This window comes from Seriola dumerili, unplaced genomic scaffold (genome assembly GCF_002260705.1).
Source record: "Seriola dumerili isolate Sdu_G_001 unplaced genomic scaffold, Sdu_1.0 BDQW01000167.1, whole genome shotgun sequence".
Taxonomy (NCBI): domain Eukaryota; kingdom Metazoa; phylum Chordata; class Actinopteri; order Carangiformes; family Carangidae; genus Seriola; species Seriola dumerili.
This window is the reverse complement of record NW_019174422.1, coordinates 377,866-397,356: the sequence shown is the minus strand read 5'-3', so window position 1 is coordinate 397,356 and position 19,491 is coordinate 377,866. Positions and strand designations below refer to the sequence as shown.

The following is a 19,491-nucleotide window of genomic DNA, read 5'->3' as shown; positions in this document are numbered from 1 at the left end:
TCTTATATTTAGTTAATCCTCTGCCTTCTTTAGTGATAACGGTACATGTAATAAATGTAGTTCCTTTACTGTAATGGAGGTGAGGCTCAGTGTATTGGAAGTGCGGCCCTTCACCATGTAAACCATAGGTTGTCTGTGCAGCAGGTGATTATGACCTATAGTTACGTTTTGTTTCTAGGAGACATGTAGTGGTCATAGTAACTATGACAGGGGCAAAGGCAAAAGTGTGTTGAAGTAGTATAAATGGCAATTCCCATGTGAAACCAGCAGTTTATGTTTTAACCATGACAACAAAGATCATCTAATGTTGATTAAGTACTTGTGTTAACCCAAATCACGATCTTCTCCTAAACCGAACCAAGCCGTGACTGTTATTATTGTAACCCTGGCAAAGACGGTAGGTAAGTCGCTGTCGGTACAGTCTGCATGTTTCTTATTATAACCACGACAACCAAGGTCCGGTACACCTGCCGTATTTCTATAGGTCATATCAGAGGGTTGATGGTTGCTCCGGGTTGGAGGAGTTATTAAAACCCAGCGTAGCTCTGACTCTCCAACAGGACCAGGGCGGCGGGGTGACTGCCTGTAACAACAGTCAGAGCTCCACGCCTAAAGTTCATGCCACTGCTGTGCCAGCAAAGTGTTGAAAATAGTATGATTATATTGTTGAATTCCCTCCTCTGTGGTCTGTATATGTTCTGCCTCTGCTGAATTATTTTTATCCCCGGTGGGGACAAACTTCTTCTTCCCCTCCTGAAGTGGTAATGTGGCGGTGGCTCAGGTCGTGTCAGGGAGGGTTGATTACATGTGTGAGCCCGGTCCTGGAGCACGCAGCACTCAGCACGCTCTCGAGGAATGAATGACAGTGATGCAGAGAGGGCCAATACAAACTTTATGGATTTTTTTGACACACCAATTTGGCGAGCCACCAGGATTTCTCAGACTATGGAACAGTCTATAGTGCAAACAGCAAGCATGGACCCACACACAGTCCAGCCATATGCTGGATTTACACTTTGTTTTATTACATTATAAAAATCAGTATCACTGTTGTTGAGAACAATGGGGAAAGTCTTACGTCAGAGCCTTATACAGACACTGTATGTCAAAATAAAGTAGATGATACAACACTTTCCTTTTGCTTCCCACACCGATGTCCTGACATGTGGATGTGTCACACCAGCCTCACTCCACTACAATGACTTTCTTCTGCACCGCTTTTCCACACATATATATAAAATGCCTCTTTCCTGCTGTAAGGCTCCTGCCACCACCAGTGCCCCTGCTAGCTCTGGGTCAAATCCTTCCAGCAGTGTTTTAATGGTGCCTCCTCTTCCCTCAGCTCAGTGGAGATATTAATAGTAGGGGTTAGTGGATAGCTCTCTCACAACCACACAATCTGCTTCCCACTGAAGGCAGGCGGCTGCAATAAAGATTACCCCATGAGTTTATAGGCCTGTAAACACATTCATTGCAATGTGGCATTTAGACATTTTAGAGCCGTCTCTGTTGCATTTTGTTCATTAAAAGGTGGATGTCCTTCACAGTGATGCATTCTAGCTTTTACAGCCCCTCATGGGTGTACTTTCCCAAACTCTAATCACAGATTATAGATGTGGGGGGGTTGAATTTTAAGGCAAACCTGAGACGAACCCGATCAAATAACAACATTTGGAGCCGTTCACTATCGTGCTGATTGATAAATATGATTGATTACTGGAACATAACTGATTTTCGACACACTGTGGAACAGCTACACCTTGCTGAGCGAATGCACTGTATACAGTGTGTGTGTGTGTGTGTGTGTCTGTGTGTGTGTGTGTCTGTCTTCGGGGGTGACAGATGATTAGGAGATGTGAAGGCACTGCAGTGTGCTCGCTCAGCCCCCTGGGACGGTGCTTGCCTCTCACTGTGTTATCAGCCCACTTACTGACGCCAGCGTCTGTCTCTCTCTCTCTCTCTCTCTCTCTGTCTGTCTGTGAAGGCTGCAAACTGTAATGCATCCAGTGTGAGAGCAGAGTTGGGCTGTTTGTATTATAATGCTAATTCTTTTTGATGTCAGCTCCCACCACTGTAGATTTTGATGAACTAAATTATCCAGATCTATTGCTGTTTGTTTTTGGTTTTTGTTTGTTCTTTTTTTTAAACTTATCTTAACATTTAAAGGGAACACTTCATTTGAGGAAATTTACATGTTTGATTTCATGAAAAGCTGGATATCAATCTCGTGTGTGTGTGTGTGTGTGTTAAAATGAGACTATGGAGCTTTTAAAGTGATAGTTCAGGTTATTTGACGTGGGGTTGTGTGAGGTACTTATCTAGAGTCAGTGTATTACCTGCAGTAGATTCAGATCAGCTCCCAGTTCAGAGAAGCTGCAGGAGCACCGGCACAGAGGCTCAGTGATGTGCGTGTGTGGACGGGGCTGTCCGCAATCACGTTTTAGCCAAGCAAAAAAAAAAAATTCCCATAGAAACGTTTAGCTCTGTCTGACTCAAACAGCTGATCTGCAGAGTAATACAGTGCACACCATATGTGTAGGAATCGAGCATCAACCTCCTAGCATGAAAACTGAAGCCAACGCTGAAGAACCAAAAGCTGCAGTTCCTCTAATGACCACTAGAGTCTGGCTCCATCATTGATTCAATCCCCATAGACTCCCATGTTAAAATGTCCAACTTTACAGCAGAAATAAACATGTTTACAGCCTGGTACAAAAAATGGTGTTGGTCTCTAGAGCTAATTTCCTCCTTCATGACAACTGTATGGGGGTGAATTTCCATTTTATTAAGACTGGTGTCAGGTGGGTGAACATATGCTTGCCACAAACTTGGCGGATGACATTTCTGATCGACGATCATCAGATCGATCGCTGATTGCTCATGCCTTTGCAAATGTCAAGATGATATTTGACTTGTTTTCCCATTAATGTTGCAACTAATTGTTTGCAGTATTTAATTAATATTGAATGTAATTTGCCCCACCACAGTTTCACGTACATAACTGCGCTGTGATTTAAGAGTGGAGCAGATGGACAGACAGACAGAACACGTCATTTAGTTTGGTTTGTATGTCAGGTTGTGATGACAGTTTTGTTTTAACAAAGCCATAAAATGTATTTGTCATCCTACTGTCATCACTCAGGATAACCATGAAAGAGAGAGAGAGAGAGAGAGAGGTGAGCTAAATGGGACACACTTGCTTTTTTGGTTGCTCCTTTTTCTCTCTCACTCATAGGGTAACGTAACATAGTGTAATTTTGCTGACCTCATCCACAGCAGCTCATCACTGAGCCTCTGTGCTGGTGCTGCTTCTCTAAAACTGGGAGCTGATCTGAGTCTACTGCAGGTAATACACTGACTATAGATAAGTACCTCACACAACCCCACGTCTAATAACTATCACTTTAAGAGAAGAAGTAACATTTATCCATTGTCATATAAATCCCTAGTAACTCTTAAAATCTTCTGCCAGGCATGATCAGGGTTAAGATTTTAAGAACTGTAAGTCTGAATTTAGTCCACGTCTCTGACTGCACATGTATCGACAGTCAAACTAACAGCAATCAGTAGAGGCTGATTAGTCTCTGGGTCTTGTCAGAGTCAGTTACTGTGACAAATTGTTTTGTCTTTGGGTTTCCTGACATTGACACGGGACCGCCTCCCATGAGGCTTCACCTCTGACACCCAGGCACGTGTCGGTGTCTGGCGATCCTGTCAGACGTCTCCTTTTGGGGTCAAAGGTCAAAATGCTGAGATTAAAAAAGAAAGGGCAAAATGGGACAAAGAGTGGGGGAAAACCTATGAGAGGCATGGAGGTGTATTTGATATTAATCGCCACAAACTCATCCAAACGAAATCCTGTGTACGTGTAGAGGAAAAAATGCTCAGAATGAGAATGTATGTGTGAGCTGCGCTCTGAATCCATAAAAAAAAAAGAAATCCTACTGATCCTCCCATTGCTGAATTAATTCTGCAAAGCATGGCTCCGTGTTCGACTAATCAGTGAAGGGTCTGTGGTAATAAGTTATACATACAGCACAAGCATTCAGCACATCAAAGGCAACTTTCTCATGTCCTTCATGTTATTGTCTTTAAATGTGCTCTTGATCATTGCCAGCACGGCACCATCACTGGCCTTTCTGTGGACCACTTTCTGTGGACATGCCCCCTGGCAGTCGCAGAGCATGCTCCCAGCATGAAGCCATGGTTAGCAAGTGGGGCTAGCCTGCTGGTCTTTGAAGTCAGGACCCTTAGAGGGATATCCGGTGATGACTAGAGATTCAACCATCAAAACATTGTTTTCATTATTAACTTCATACCTGCTTTAATAAATTCCCAAACAATTGGTACCGGGAATGCAACTAATTATTTTCATCACCAAGTAATTAATGTTTTTAACCACTTCATTGTCAAGTCAATAAAACATCAGAAAATACATCTTCCTCTGGCATCTTCAGATCCCAGCTGGTAGATGCTAACTGGTTTACCAGCTACCATCTCTTACCAGGCCCAGATACATACCAGTTACTGCTCCTGTTGCTACCAGCTGCCAGTTCCTGCTAAAATTAATTAGCTTATAGAAAACCAGTTTTTGGTTTACAGTTCAGAGATGGCTCTGCCTAGCTTCTCAATGTCTTAAAAATATCTTTAAGAAGAATGTGCACATTCTCTTACAGACCTATCTCCAGTAAGATGCATGTTTTGTTGTTCTGCCATTTGCTGCTATTTTTGCTGCCATTTTCTTCAATATCTGAAGTTTGTTAGGTACGATCAGGGCAGTTGACAGTCACAGGGAATACTACTCAACCTGAGAAGACAGTTGTGTAATGCCTATGTAATGTCTGACATAATAAACCCTGATGATGTCATCTGGAGTTATCTCAGTTTGGACTAGACAACAATCTGGGATCAGTTTGAGTTTGAAAACTACAAATTTCTGATGGAAAACCCAAGTTACAAATTGGGGATGTGGCCTTTGAAAGAAGGTGTTAATCTTGCATGGATGATGTGCCACTGCATTCATCATGGGAAATGTAGGAAAGTGTTTTTGGAGTTTGACACAAGATATTGAAGCTTTTATTTCACTGTGTGGCTGGAACATCTACAGATAAAGCAGAATAGTGTGCAGCAGGCCAGGAATTTCTTCATTTCAGTGGCAAGCCCATGCCTACAAATAAATAACCTGACTTTGTGATAAGAAAAAATGAGAAAATAATACAGATGACATGAAAATCATAAATTATTCACTTTTTAATATAATTAAAAAGACACATTTTAAGATGCAGTCCGTTATTCTATATCAATTTACCAGAATCTATAAATATGTAAATATATTTCATTTCAGAAAAACGTATCACTCTCAGCAGATGAATGTAAGAACAGTTTTCAAGTATCAAACTCACATAAATCATTTATCACAGTAAAGCTATGAAAGTTTTCGTGGGTCTGACCATGTCCCGTTGACAAGGACTGGAGCTTGTCAAGCTGTCCTTGACTCAGCTTCTACCGCTCTGAGATCAGTTATGATATTGCAGCATTATAAGCATGTGCAGATGTGTGGAAGCTAAACTTGCTTATTAAGCCCTGGGAGGCAGCAGTAGCAAGTAGACGAGCAAATTACTCTGTTTTATCATCTCTGTGTGAGATCTGCAGTAAGTTTGAGACGTGTGAGACAGAATATTGTTACAGGAGTAGAGCAGCGCCTTTCAGGAATAGATCAGTACACGGTTGTGTGGGTAGCTTGTTAGAGAGAGAGAGAAAGAGAAAGTGGTAATGCTGGCAACCGGAGCAGAGAGTTAACTAGTTGGTTAGAGGTTAGCAGCGTAGTATATGCGCACAACCAATCGAAGCTGCAAGGACAGTAGCATGGGCACAAAGGCCATCGTGGCCGTAGGGCATACAATATTTTCAGGGCATCATTGCCGGGAGGGGGGGCAGCCTTGAAATTCCTACCCAGGTGTTCAGTTTTATTTATTTATTTAGTTTTTTTTTTTTTTTAATTAGTGCTGCATTTGAAACATGAGAGTGGCAATCTTAGGCAATAATGTGAACAATGTAGTCCTCACATTCTGACAAACAAAAATAACACATTAGGAAAATAGCCCCAGACTTTTGGACCCTACTGTATACATGTAAGTGGTAGCAGCTTCAGTCAAAGCGCGATCCTACTTTGAAAACTGTAAGTGAAGTAAAATTCCAGGCTTTAGTTAATGTCGTTCCAATAACATGGATTACACCTTTAAGTGTGGAAAACAGCTGAAAGCCTAATCTTTCTCTGCAGTGATCTAATTGCTGAATTTGTGGGTTATACCTCTAATACATGAGCATTTCTTCTCTCTTTAATCATCCATATGAGATCAGTAATTAGCTTTTTGAGGTAGGAGTGATGAGCATTTTCCAAAAGCCTGAGGAAAAAAGAAAGAGAGAAACATCTTTTCCAGTAAAAGCAATTAAGCTTGAGAGCATTCTTTTGTCTTTGTACTTCCTCTGTTGTGCCTCGGTGCCTCGGTGTGGTTATGGAGAAACAAAACAAAGTGCAGAGAGGGTGATGGGATCATTTGTAGAATGGACTGATTGAAACAGTCGAGAGAGGAGAGGATCTGCCGCTCTGATTACGAACGACGTCTCCTGTTTAAGGATTCACAGCCGACTTCATTCGGAAGATTTGCTCCTTTTTATCTGCTCGTTTCTGCTCGCTCTGATTTCATACCTAAAACACCAGATGTGAGCCAAACCTCACAGATTCAACAGGACACAAACACAGCAACGCTTCATGGGAAGTCTGGGAGAGCATGATGTTCAGGGAGCGTGTCCCCAGGGGTACTGATGGGGATGTCACCTAGATAAATGTCCCCATTTACTGTCCTTCCTCCGTCTATTCAGCTGGGACATGGGTGCACGGAGGGTGCAGTGTGGGTGCTACAGAGAATAAGTGGATGGATGGGGGTGGGGGTGTTTCATGGTGCCTTTGGTGTCTCTGCTGAGCCGAATCTAGCCAGCAGAAGTGGGTGAGTCATAGCTTAACCACATTAGAGCGGGAAGACTGAGGAGAAGCTCGTAAGAAGTGTTTAATCTCAGTCAGGAGACAGAGAGGGAGAGAGAGGGGAAAGATAAGTGGAGCTGCTAAGTGGACTTGCCACGAAATTCAATGCTATTATCGCCACTTCTTTACATTGCTCACATTTCAGTCAGTGGGTTTAAATGCCTTTAATTGTAAGCTTTCTGCAGGAGTAACCTGATTTTTACCATGGTGTACATTTGCAACCATGTTCCCATAATCAGAGGAGGGAATTATGGGTCACACAGATGGATTTTTGCAGGAGAGACCATTTCATGACCATATATCCTCGACTGGAGTTTACATGTTCATGACAGATGCACTTCAAACAGGGAGAGTACTCCTCTTTTAGCTGTGTAAAATAACCACTTGGAAAAACAAAAGTAAAATGAAAATGAGAAGGTCTCCTTAGCTACACAGCACATTTGTAAAATGTAACATTTGCACACAAAGGACAAAGAGTCTGCATCACTGTACAGTGTTGCAGTAAATCACCAACATGTGGAAACATGCCCGCACTGCTTCAACAAGACGAGTCTGCAGCAATGCTAGTGGCCTGTGAGCTAAATGCTAACACCAGCATGCTAACATGCTCACAGTGACAATGGTAATATGCTGATGTTAAGCAGATATAATGTTGACCATGTTTACCATCTTAGTTTAGCTTGTTACCATGTGACAGAGTGATAACAACAGTCTCTAAAGGGAGGACACCGTGTTTCTCTTTCAAACTTATTCACTGCACTCGGGTTCCTTTAACATCTCCTCACCACATATAATATATGAGTCTGGTAAACTGCAACTGTTCTGTTTGGTGGAGGCAGTAGCTGTAGTTCTCACATTAAAGGACCCCGGACATGTGCAGCAGGATCGACGTCTCATCAAGGATTTCAGTTTTCAGTTTTGCTAATTATGCTCACTGGGAGAGTCAGTTTGTTGATGGGCTCCAGGGAGTGCGGTTATTTCTCCTAGTAATAAAGGGTTATCATATATGAATGTGTTTTTCCTCTTTTGTGGGTGTTGTATTCAAAACCATCTCTGCACCTTTCATGAGAGAGATGCAAGCAGGGCGCTAACGACAGGCATATGGAACTTGTATTGTGAGGCACGTACTGACCTCTAATTGGAAACAGATTAACAGTGGAGGCCCAGAGCTTCAGCCCCGCACTGAAAGAGAGTGATTTATCAAACATCATCTCTGGGAACAATAGTGAGGAAGGTGGTGAGGATGGGATAAATGACAGGAAGGGACAGAGCTGTGGCTGAATGCCTTAGATGAAGTGCTAACTCAGGGCGTTTTCACACCTAAAGGTGGTTTGCTCTGATCCGGTTCAGTTTATGAGTAGTACGTAAACACAGGAAGAAGGTTGTGGGAACCGTGTAGCTCAAACTTGTGAGTTCACAGCAAAAACCAACCGCTCCAGAGTTTGTTTGGGACCACACCGAGACCACCTCCTCGACAGGGTCTTGGTGCGATTGTTTTGGTCTGCACCCGAGTGAGATTACTGTTTTCACATCTGCCCACACGAATCGTACCAAGGGGGGAAAAACGAACCAGGGTTCGGTTTAACCGGACTAAAAGCCTGTGTTGATAGAGTCTGGTAAAGGGAGACCTGGTTGCCCTGGCAACCGCCATGTGTCTTTTATTTTATCGTTTCTTTTTTTTTTATTCAGTTGTTCTTGTCAAAAGAACCCAAATGAATTGTCTTCACAGCTGACAGGTCGAGGCCAGTGACTCAACAGCGGAACCTCAGATAGTCGAGGTCAGTGGGTAAAATACAACAACGACCTCTTAGAAAAGGCTCCCCATTGAAAGCTCTCTGGTCTGATGGTGATGAATTTCAATTCCTCGACTCACCCTTTTTTTCTTTTCTTTCTCTGGAGTCGTAATATTATGTCATTTCTCCATATAAACGGGAAAAATAAATGCAGAATGGACTGTCAGGGGACTTCCATAAGCAGCTTCTCAAATGGCAGCAGCGCTCCGTCCTGATAACCACGCTCCAGTGGTTTTGTGCACTTCAAGAGACTATCCACTGCTGTGAAGTCCCCTCACTCAGCATGAATCACTGTATCCTGGCTTACTGCCTGCTCAGACTACTTGCAGCAGTGTAGAAGGTGCTTCCAGATGCAATTTGCCAATTGCTGCTGAGGCATCAGTGACTAAGCTGAACAAAAATGTAGCCCACATTCTCCCACCCTCTGCTGCCTGGTATTGTGATTCTCATGTAAATTACCTCATTTACTCTCATCATACAGTATGAGCAAGTGCAAGCATAAGCAAATCTGTCACAGTATGGCTCCTTCATGTAGCAGCGTGCGTCTCTTTCTACAGTACAGGACAATACAGGTGCATTATCTTCCCTGTCCTCTCTGCTGCATTACCCATGACGATGCCTTCAAGGCCGTCTGGCACTGCAAATGCCATTTTGATAAAGTGGTGCCAAGTGCAGAGGTTGGGCTGAAAATCCAAAGTGTGCTTTATAGGATGTGAAGGATGGGAGAGGGAAAGGAAGGAGAATGTTCACATTAATAGACTTCTCAAGTGAAGTCCTACACTGACTTAAAGTTCTAATCTGTAACTTTTCCACATTCAAATGTCTAAAAACAACTGGACCTGTGTTCTACATGTTGTTGAGTTGTGTTCTTACATTATCCCAAATATTTCCATCACTTCTCAAACTAGAGAAATCTGTGATTTTAATTTTAATTTTAATCCGTACGTGTCATTGGTCGCCTGTCAATGACATCATATCCTCTATGATCATGTGTCAGCGTGTTTGTGTGACAGAAGCTCAACATTGACTTTTATCTAGTTTTAAGCCACATACACTTTTGACATCTTGGTGGTTTTCACTCTATATTTGAAGCAGATGAAGGATTTTAGTCGTCGGACGTCTGGATCTGAAGTTATCAGAGAAACAAGCTGAGGAAATGTTAGACAGCTCAGCTCCAGCTGCTGGAGACGTCCTGTCCTGTGTCACTGAAGAGCGTCGCTGAATCTCTGAGTTTAATCCCCTGGTGTGTTTGTTGTGGAGAGGAGGACACCTCTGTGGATCATTCAGCTGCTGGTAAAAACCTGCTGAACGTCTGCTTCATAAGTTATCAGAGAAACAATCAGAACAAAGGTTAGCATCAATCTCAGCTCCAGCTCTTCCCTGAGTCTCTGTCCTCCGTACAGCGTCGCTCAAACACTGACTTTAAATGTCAAACTGCTTCATTCAGTGTTTTTAACGGTTAGAATCACTGGGTCTCTTTGATTTCTTGAACCACTGACACTGAAGGAATCCAAACCGGTAATGGTTGTGAAGATAACAGCTCCCATGATCCCACGCTGTCTTTATTGCCTCTGTGCCAGCGACAGCCAGCACCGGAGCAATGCTGTTTTCAGGTTGTCTGTCAGTATGTCCGCCCCATTCTCATGGACATGATACCTCAGAAACACCTTGATGGAAATTCTTCAAATTTGGCGCAAACATTCACTAGGACTCAAGGATGGACTGATTCAATTTTGGGGGTCAAAGGTCACGATGACCTCACAAAACGCGGTTTTGAACTTGTGATCACAATATCTCTGTAAGGCTTTGAGGGAATTATTTTTAAAAAAAAAACATTCATCTAGACTCAAGGACAAACTGATCAAAATTCGATGGCTAAAGGTCGATATTTGATGATATTGATGTGATGATATTTGATGACTCTGGATAAACGGATGTAATCTGAAACTAGTCTGAGTGGAGGAGGCAGACAAAGCACGACGAGGTGATTCTAGTTACTAATTATTGTTTTGATTGAGTGACCCCTGGAGGGAGAAGTCACAGGCTGTGCCTTTAAAGTACCAGTTCACACAAATTATAAAAAAAAGTTACATCTTCTTCACATTCAGGGGTATTTCGCTGTGGGGGATAGTTTTGTTTTTATATGCTCATGACTCGTGACCTTTATTTAATGACTAGAAAAATGGGAGTGGCTTTCCTTCACAAGGTGTTAGGGCTCACCAGCAGAGAAAGAGCGAGTAACCCACTCACCAATGAGGAGCTTTGACTACAAGTGCTGCCTCTTTGTGTTGAAAAGAGGCAGTTTGATCTGATCTGGATTCCTTCTAGACCCCCCACCCCCCTCCCTTTAAAGGTTGTCTACACTGGAAGGAGACCGGAACACCACAGAGGGATTACATATCCCATCTGACCCGAGAATTATCATCTCATGTCCCCACAGATGGAGCTCCTCCACCAGTCATTGTTGATGCTCGCAGCATTGAACAGCTGCATCTCTTCCTGTTACTTTGGATAATCTTCAGATGTATCTGTCAGGCGTTTTTCGTTCAGACTTCTACTTTGGTAGAAAAAGTGTCCACAGCAACAGTTTCCTTGGTCTGGTCTATAGTGGTGTCACGAGCCCGTCAACCCTAACACCATCCTGTAGACATGGCGACTTGTTTCCTCTTTCATGAGTGGTGCCCAGTGTGGTTGACACGTCTGCTGCTGTCATCCCAAGTCCAAGAGAACTTGAGCAGTTATCCTTTTAGCTGTCATTTTCTGGAGGCATCCGCAGCTGAGGAGCACTCACACTAACGGACTCGCTGTTAAAAATCTCTTTTTTTCCGACTGTGCGACTGTCACCACCACTTTCATCACTTCAGGGCCAAGAATGTCTTGAAAAGACGGTGTCGTAGTAGCGAGTAAACATTTCCACAGCCTTTTTTTTTATCAAAACAGTGTTTCCTCAAAAGTTGCCTCGCAACTGTCCTGCAGCTTCTCTGTATCTTTATTCTCTATATCATTCTACAGTGCGTTCTGCAGTCAATAAAGCCGGGCTTTGATGCAATCAGGCCATAGCAGATGGTCATAAAGCCTTTGTCCAGGGTGCACCTGAGACTCCCTGAGCTTTATCATCCATAACCACTGCTCTGCTGTAAAAAGCAGGGAGAATACACAGATAGATGGCACTGAGGTGTTGCCTGGTCTCTACAAAACAGCTGCAGTCAAGCAGAGTGGTCATTTTTAAAGGATGATGCGAGGCCAGAGAGAGGTCAGAATTGATGACCTGTCCATGTGTGGAGCAGATGGGAGCGTCTGCCTTTCTTTTATTCTTTTATTTTTTATTTTTTTGCATCATAGCTCACATGCTCATTGTCTCAGCGTCACAGAGCTGTGTCATGAAACTGCATTTACCATTCTAAAGCATAAAAATGTGATTGCACTTGTTGAAACTGCAATATGTCAGGTGGTATTTATGACGCCTTGCTTTTAACCACTATAAATTAGCTTCAACGCTAATGGTGGCCCTCTCTCAGCAGTAATTTTAACACTAGTCATGGCAATTACCTTTTTCTGTGATAAATCAAAAGCTGCCGTCTCCTGCTAATTCCCTGCTCTTTCATTAAGAAAGATGGGGAGGCTTTGATTGTTATGGTCGCTCACGACCTGATCTTTAACCCACTCTGGACAACATTTGGCACACATTCTTTGGGATGCAGCTAATAACCCCAGTGAGTGATACTCTGGCAGAAAGACAAGTTTGCCTCATGCTTCATCACTCCTGTCAGCGGAGTGGTGGTGTTGTAATAAATTGCAGATTTTCCCAACCTTGTGTCTCTGTGGCAGTGCTGCAGGTTGCACAGATGATTGAAAACTCAGACACATTCTCCACAGGCGGATACGGCTCAATCCTCCGTCTTATCGGCGGACACTCGCCTTCTTCCTTACTGCTCCCCACTTGCTAGTTGGGCTCCAGGGGACATCTGTGTGTCAGCCAATCACTGATGAGCCTGATCGTCAAACCCCACAGTCTGGCAGTCTGGCCGTCTGGCTGTCCAGCCCTGATTCGGACTGACAGCATCTGTCTACCTCAGTGTTTGGCTTCCTGCAGAAATCCGACATGTCAGGACACATCCTGCTCCTGTATATGTCCCCTGGCTTGTCTTTAACACACCACATCACTGCTCTGCTTCATTTCAACCAGAGTATCAGTGATGTGCAACTTCACTCTTCACAAGAGCGAGCTCAGATTTCAGTTCAAACTGAGTTCATACTCCCAAAAATTGAAATAGTTCAGATGTCCAAAGGTGGTTTTTTTTCCAGGGTTGTCTGCACGTCTTTTCCCATTCACTTGTACGTGATATATCAGTAACACCTTGACGGAACGTCCTCATATCACACTGATTAGATTTTGGTGGTCAAAGGTCAAAGTTCAAGGTCACAGTAAACTCACGTTCCCTTTACTTCTGGCAGTCTGGGACCTCACAAAACACGTTTTTTAGCCATAACTCACAAATTCAGACACTAATTATGACACAATTTAACTCAAATTTGTATAAGGACATAATTAAGTGATAATGTTTTATATCTAAAAGGTTAAAGTTCAACTTCACTTTAACATCATAATGTTCTATAAAAACACTTGTGGCCATTATTCAACGCTTTTAACAATTGATAATAAATTTAATTTAAATTGAAAATAAATGATAAGGCCCGGCTGCCATCAATTTACATCACATGATGAGCTTTCACCTGAGGTCATCCGTGATGTGCCCTGACGGAGGCGCAGCTGCGACCCGGGATGCGGCAGACAGATACTCAACAGGAGACATATTAGCATTTCATTTCCCTCTCAGAAGGGGGAGCTCTACCTGGCAGGAAAATTGGGTTTGTAACAGTTTTTTGTGTGCGCTGTTTTACTGTATTTTACAAGAGCAAGTGAGAACGTTGTGGAATTTGCGCTTTCCACAGTACGAGCAGACGTTCGGAGACAACTAACGACACAGTTGAACAAGCATGAGCAGGTTTTAACAGGCTATCTGTGCAGTTTAGTTTCCTGCCCTGCTCAGAGTGGAAAGTATTTATTTAACTAATTATAGCCGTAGACGTAGCAGGACAGATTCTGGACCAGCGCTGTGGCTGTGGAGCAAACTCCTGGCAGTAAAGTAACATCCAGTCCCATCCACTCATCGGTCAGATTGATGCTACTCTTTGATGTTTGATAGGTGATAATCAGTGATGTGGTTTGTTGTAAGATTCCATACAGGTTGCTATAATTCAACAGGTTATGCTGTAAATTGTTAGCCAGTGCAGGAACGCTGCTCAGCCCTCACTTCAAAGTGCTGAAGATGAGCCTGTCTGCCTGACAAGGTTTCTAATCAGAAAGAAATATATGCCGGGGCGAAGGGGATTCTTCCTGCTGCTTCCCAAAGTCTGCCTCTCTACCTTTTCACTAGCACCCTTACTGACCTGTCCTAACGATACCAAAACACTAACGACAGCTCCCTTCTATAATTGCAACAGTTGTTAGAAATTGCTGGAAAATACTTTAAGCTGGAAGGATACTTTTACTGTGAGGGAAATGTTAATTTCTGAGTCTTGACCTTCATCTCTGGACCTTTCTTAGTCACACACAGGCTACTGGCACACAGAAGCTTACAGACTTAACACAATGGGGCTAGGGAATCCTCACTTTAAATTACTTAGCAAATGCTAACAGCAATAACAGTTAAACTGGTTCAAATGTTAAACAGCAATATCTGTTTCTTGCAATGATGTAACAACTCAATCTACCAGTTCACACTAAAGTGAAGGTCCAGGTCCATCACCTCAAGCAACTACACAGATTCAAAAGTTATAAATGTACAATACAACAATTGTTTTCATGCTAAAGTTTCTCTTTCCCTTTATTCAATCCAATAGTAGAACTCACAACCTCCATTATTATCCATTGATAAGTGCTGCTGCAGTCCCACTGTCGAGGCCCTCAGGCCTCGACGGTGTCTGTTGACCAGCACCCCAGGCCTTTGCCTTTTTTTTTTTTTTAACATACCCCTGTTTAACTTGGAGCACCTGCCTCTCTAAAGGTCTCTGCACATGTCAGTCACAATCCATCACCAGCTAACACGTTGAAGATCTGCGGCTGGATTTTCATAAATTCATTAGAGACGAGTTTCCTCGTATCCGCTCTTATTTCCCCCTCTTCTCTACATTTTTTTGTGTTCTGTCTCATCACACGTCGGCTTGACACTCTCGATTTGTCTTCCCCGAGACGTCAGCCGCTGGGAGCAACCTTGACATATTAGGACATTAAATCTGAATCAGCACCTGTCGCCCGCCGTAAAGTGCTTCCACATTTCTCTGTTTTCTCAAGCGCATCAAGGAAAATACAATTTCACCCGCAGTTGTCTGTCTCGTCACATCCACTCTCCTGTCCACCTTTCTCTCCCCTTTTCTGTCTCTTGTTATTCCTCCTCTTTTATAACCCAGTATTCTAGTGGTTTATGTTCTTCCAGTGTTATTATTTCAACTGTACGGCCTCTAACAAATCACTTGTGTCCGTGGCAGCTTTTGTTAAGGCGAACAGAATGTTTATTCAAGCATATCTTGATTGCGATGTTTGAGGACATATCGTCTGAAGTGAACGACACTGTGACACATCTCAGTAGAGAAATGAAGTGTAATATAAGCAGTAACAGTGTGTTTGTCTGTGTCCTGATGCCCCACTTTCCTGCCTGAATGTCATTTTACCAGGATTGAGGGCTGCATTTAGAGCAATAGATAAAATTTTAGTTCCTTTTTTTCCTCCCCTCTCTTCTCTGTTCTCTGCCATCTCATCGTCTCATCTGCTCCCCACTCTGTTTCAAAGTAATTATTTCTCATTAATCTACAATAGCTCCCTACCAGTCTATTAATCCAAAGGTCTGGATGGCAAAATGAGCTCTCTTATTAACTCAACATCATTATTCTTGCCATATAAGGCGCTGGTGCAGCTGATTTTCTACAACAACCCCCACCCAAACCCCAAATTAGCCTTATTAGTGGCATAACGTCTTTCCATTGCCCCCTGATTCTTCTCCCCTGCTTTTGTAACATTTTTCAGCTGCTCTTTTTTTTTTTAATGATTTTCACATGAGCAACCACAAAGTCCTGTGTCCAGCAGATGCGGATACTCAGCAAGTAACACGTATAGTTGTTGGATCTGCATGAACAAGGGAAGACTGCCCCAGTTTTCGCAAATTTCAAATTTCAGACACAAATCTCAGTGATATAATTTGTTCTTTTGTCTGAATGCTTTACCAGAGCTGACACGTATAACCACCTAGTCATTTCCATCCGTTGACACCCTGGGTCTTTAACACCAGATGGATGGAGGGAAGGAGCCTCCATGGTAACAGGCCCTTGGTAGTGAGGGTAATGAGGACAGAGAGATGTGTACAGTCAGCATCTATATGTTGAGATGTGTTTCTGGGCAAGAGGCCCACTCCCACCGATCATTAAGTCCTGCTAATGAAGGACTATGAATATGTAATAGAGAGCTCCGTGTCAAACAGAGATGTTTGTTCCAAGGAACACACGGGGAATGATGATGACATTTTTTGATGATTTATCATTCAGCAAAATCAGTCTTTAGTATATTTTCATATTTTCAAGTCACATCAATTATAGATTTTTACCAGTTCTGTCATTCTGTTATCAGTCAGAATGATACAGTCAAAGCTGCACTAACCACTGCTTGTAGCGGCAAACCAGAGGAAATTCCCACTGACTCTAAAGCCCCTTTTCCACTGGTTAAAAAACCTGCTAAGACCCGCTAACATCAGGCTTTTGACGTCTTTCAGAGCACAGACGCTGTAGAGACACCTGTCACCTGTCCAGCACGGTGCAGTTCAACCGGAAGCACCGCGGCTACACTGCGCTCAGGGATGAAAGAGTGAGCTGCAGCCCCGAATTAGGCAATTTTGTGATTGGCTGGAGAGCTAAGCAGTGGGTTTTTACCAGCACTGAAGCCCCAGAGACTTTGGACATCGTAACATCTTGGAATATATATCATTTAGATGTGATAGTTTCTTGCAATAAAGTGGTGGTTGGTTACAGTCCTCATGTTTGACATGTCTGAATTCCACACAAGCAGCTGAATCCAGGATGAGTTTTGAATCTCATATAGATTCTGAAAACAATGGCTGCCTGAACGTAAGGGAAATCAATATGCAAACTTCTGATATGCTGCTTGGAAAAATGGTCAGCAGTGAGGATTTAACCCTGTATAATATTATAATGTTTAGAATACATTAAGTTACTATTGTTGTCAAAGAGAAAAAAAAATGTCAGATGGACCGTTCTGAATTTGCTTTGTTTATTATCATCACTCACTCATTAGGAGCAGATCTGAGCTCAGCGCTCTGTGTGGTTCTTCCACTTACACCCAGATGATCCAGCCTCTCAGTGGGCCTCTGCACAGCAGGCCTAGCAGGCCCTCACTCTATCCACAAGTGAGTCTCTGAGATAAGCACTGAGCTCTGGCTGCTAACACAGCCATCAGCGCTAGGTCTGTCCACGTCCTCCAAGTGATCCTGGGTTAAACACCGCACACAGGCCGGCGAGGAAGATGAAAACACTTGCCAGCTCACCGCAGAGAAATAGCTCACCCCTGCTATGCCACTCCATTTTCTCCAGCTGCATCAGAGCACTCTGGGAGAGCTGATTGCTGAACGGCTTGGCAGGGTTTCGGGTGGGTATGTGTTTCATTGGGTGTGTGTCCATTAGTGGTTGATGTCCCACTGCGCGAAGGAGTAAATCCTCTCATCCTTAACCAGGCTGACGTGCTAGCTCATCATTGTCTTTCATCAAGGCCTCTCCTTCCCGGCTCCCTCCTGTTGAACCCTCAGCCCTCGGCTAAATGCTGCAGCATTTCTTTTCCTCTGTGCCTTTGGACTACTTTTCCAAATTAGCCCCAGAAAGCTGTCAGAAGCTACACACCAGAACCAGCAAATGCAAATATGCAGTATGTTACATTTGCATTCTGTAACCTCTACTTACTCCTCAGATAAATTCAGTTTCTTAATCTGTCATAATCAGTATTTGCTGCTTTAATCTCCCTCGCCTGCATTATTTGGTTGAGGGGAATGTTTCTCCTCTATGCTCCTGACAGGGGTTTGAGGCATTAATTATACATAAGCGGTCACCTCACTTCAGCCTCGCTGAGCTGAAACCTGTGCTGTTTTTCAAAACCTGTCACAAGCAATCACCTTCACTCTGCTCGCTGGGTGTGACTAAACCGGACTGGAGAAACAATCCAGCAGCTAGCTATCAATCTCAAACACACACAGTTGCTCCATACCTGCTCTTAAACCTGACAGATTTGGGGACTGGCCATTTCTTAATTGCTGCCCCGGGGCTGTTTTTGCATCGTCGTGGCGATGAAGGTTGTCCAGCCAATTCTGATTTGTCACTGAGCTCAGAAAGCAGAACACAGAGTGGTAATATGGTGAACGGAGGGTTGACATCATGTTTTCAGGGCAGTTTGAGAGAAAGAGAAAGTTTCCCTTTTTACAAGGTTCTTCATGGAGATGCTGCTGTTTCAATCTGCAGGAGAACAATAGTTCTAATCTAATGAACTGAGCGTGTCCTGTTACTATAAAAATGTCACGGTTACAATAATAAACGCGTGGATCGTACCGAGAGCGGCGTACCAACCTTTGTTGTCATGGATACTATAATAACGGTCATGGTTTGGTTAGGTTTAGGAAAAGATCATAAGTACTTCTTCGACATTACACGGTCTTTGTTGTCATGGTTACAATATAAACTGCTAGTTTCACATGGGAATCGAACGCTGTTCTACTGTGAGACTTTGTCCCCTCTTATTCTTGTTTCCGTCTGCGTTTCAGATCTACTGACTACGGCACCACCTACACCAAACTCAATCTGATGCCGGGGACGACCATCGTAGTGACCAGTTTCTACATCTGCCCGACCAACAAGAAGAAGGTAGGAGGACGTATTGATCGTGGGAATGATTGTGCCGTCCGTGGACCTGCTGAGATGGACGGCACATTCTCTCCTCTGAAAACTGCCAATTTCAGTGGAAAGTAAAAAAGCTGTGCTCCAGTGTGTTGCTCAAAGTCCGTGCTGGATGTCTGAATGAATATTTACACAGACAGGCTGGGCTGGAATTACAGGATATCTAGTGTGTGATTTGAGAATATGATCCACTTAAACTAAAGACGCCCTCCTGTTCTTTAAATTATTATCTGTGCATGGCGACTACACTATGGTTCTAGTGAGACAGCTACATAATTATGTATTTTGAGGGAAGTATTCCTTATTCTTTTGTCCACACATGAAAATTGGACAACTATTCTCTCACTTGTCTTCTATGGGCCGGTCGTCTCTTGGAACAGCTGATTTGTAGCAGATAGTGTGTAAAGATACAGTTTGCTCGTGGTTACTGGTTCTACACCAGCCTGATGCATGAATAAGAGATATATCCATATATGAGGCAAACATTTCAGTCACAGATTAGTTTATTTTTAACGAACATTCAGAATGACACAGCTGATTTTCAAAATAAAATACACATTGTACATTTAGGGCCAGAGCATTTCTAGAAATGGTTCATAATCTGTTGAACTAAGTATGACCTCAATGTCAACTGAACCTCATATGGATCTG

At 43.2% G+C, this 19,491-nt stretch overlaps 1 protein-coding gene across 1 annotated transcript in view; it reads left to right on the top strand.

The window, feature by feature from the left end:
• sorcs2 (sortilin related VPS10 domain containing receptor 2) overlaps positions 1 to 19,491 on the top strand; it is a 334,331-nt gene that overhangs the window by 142,188 nt on the left and 172,652 nt on the right. The window contains 1 exon segment of the mRNA XM_022752257.1: positions 18,708 to 18,807. Coding sequence (XP_022607978.1) covers positions 18,708 to 18,807 — 100 coding nt within the window.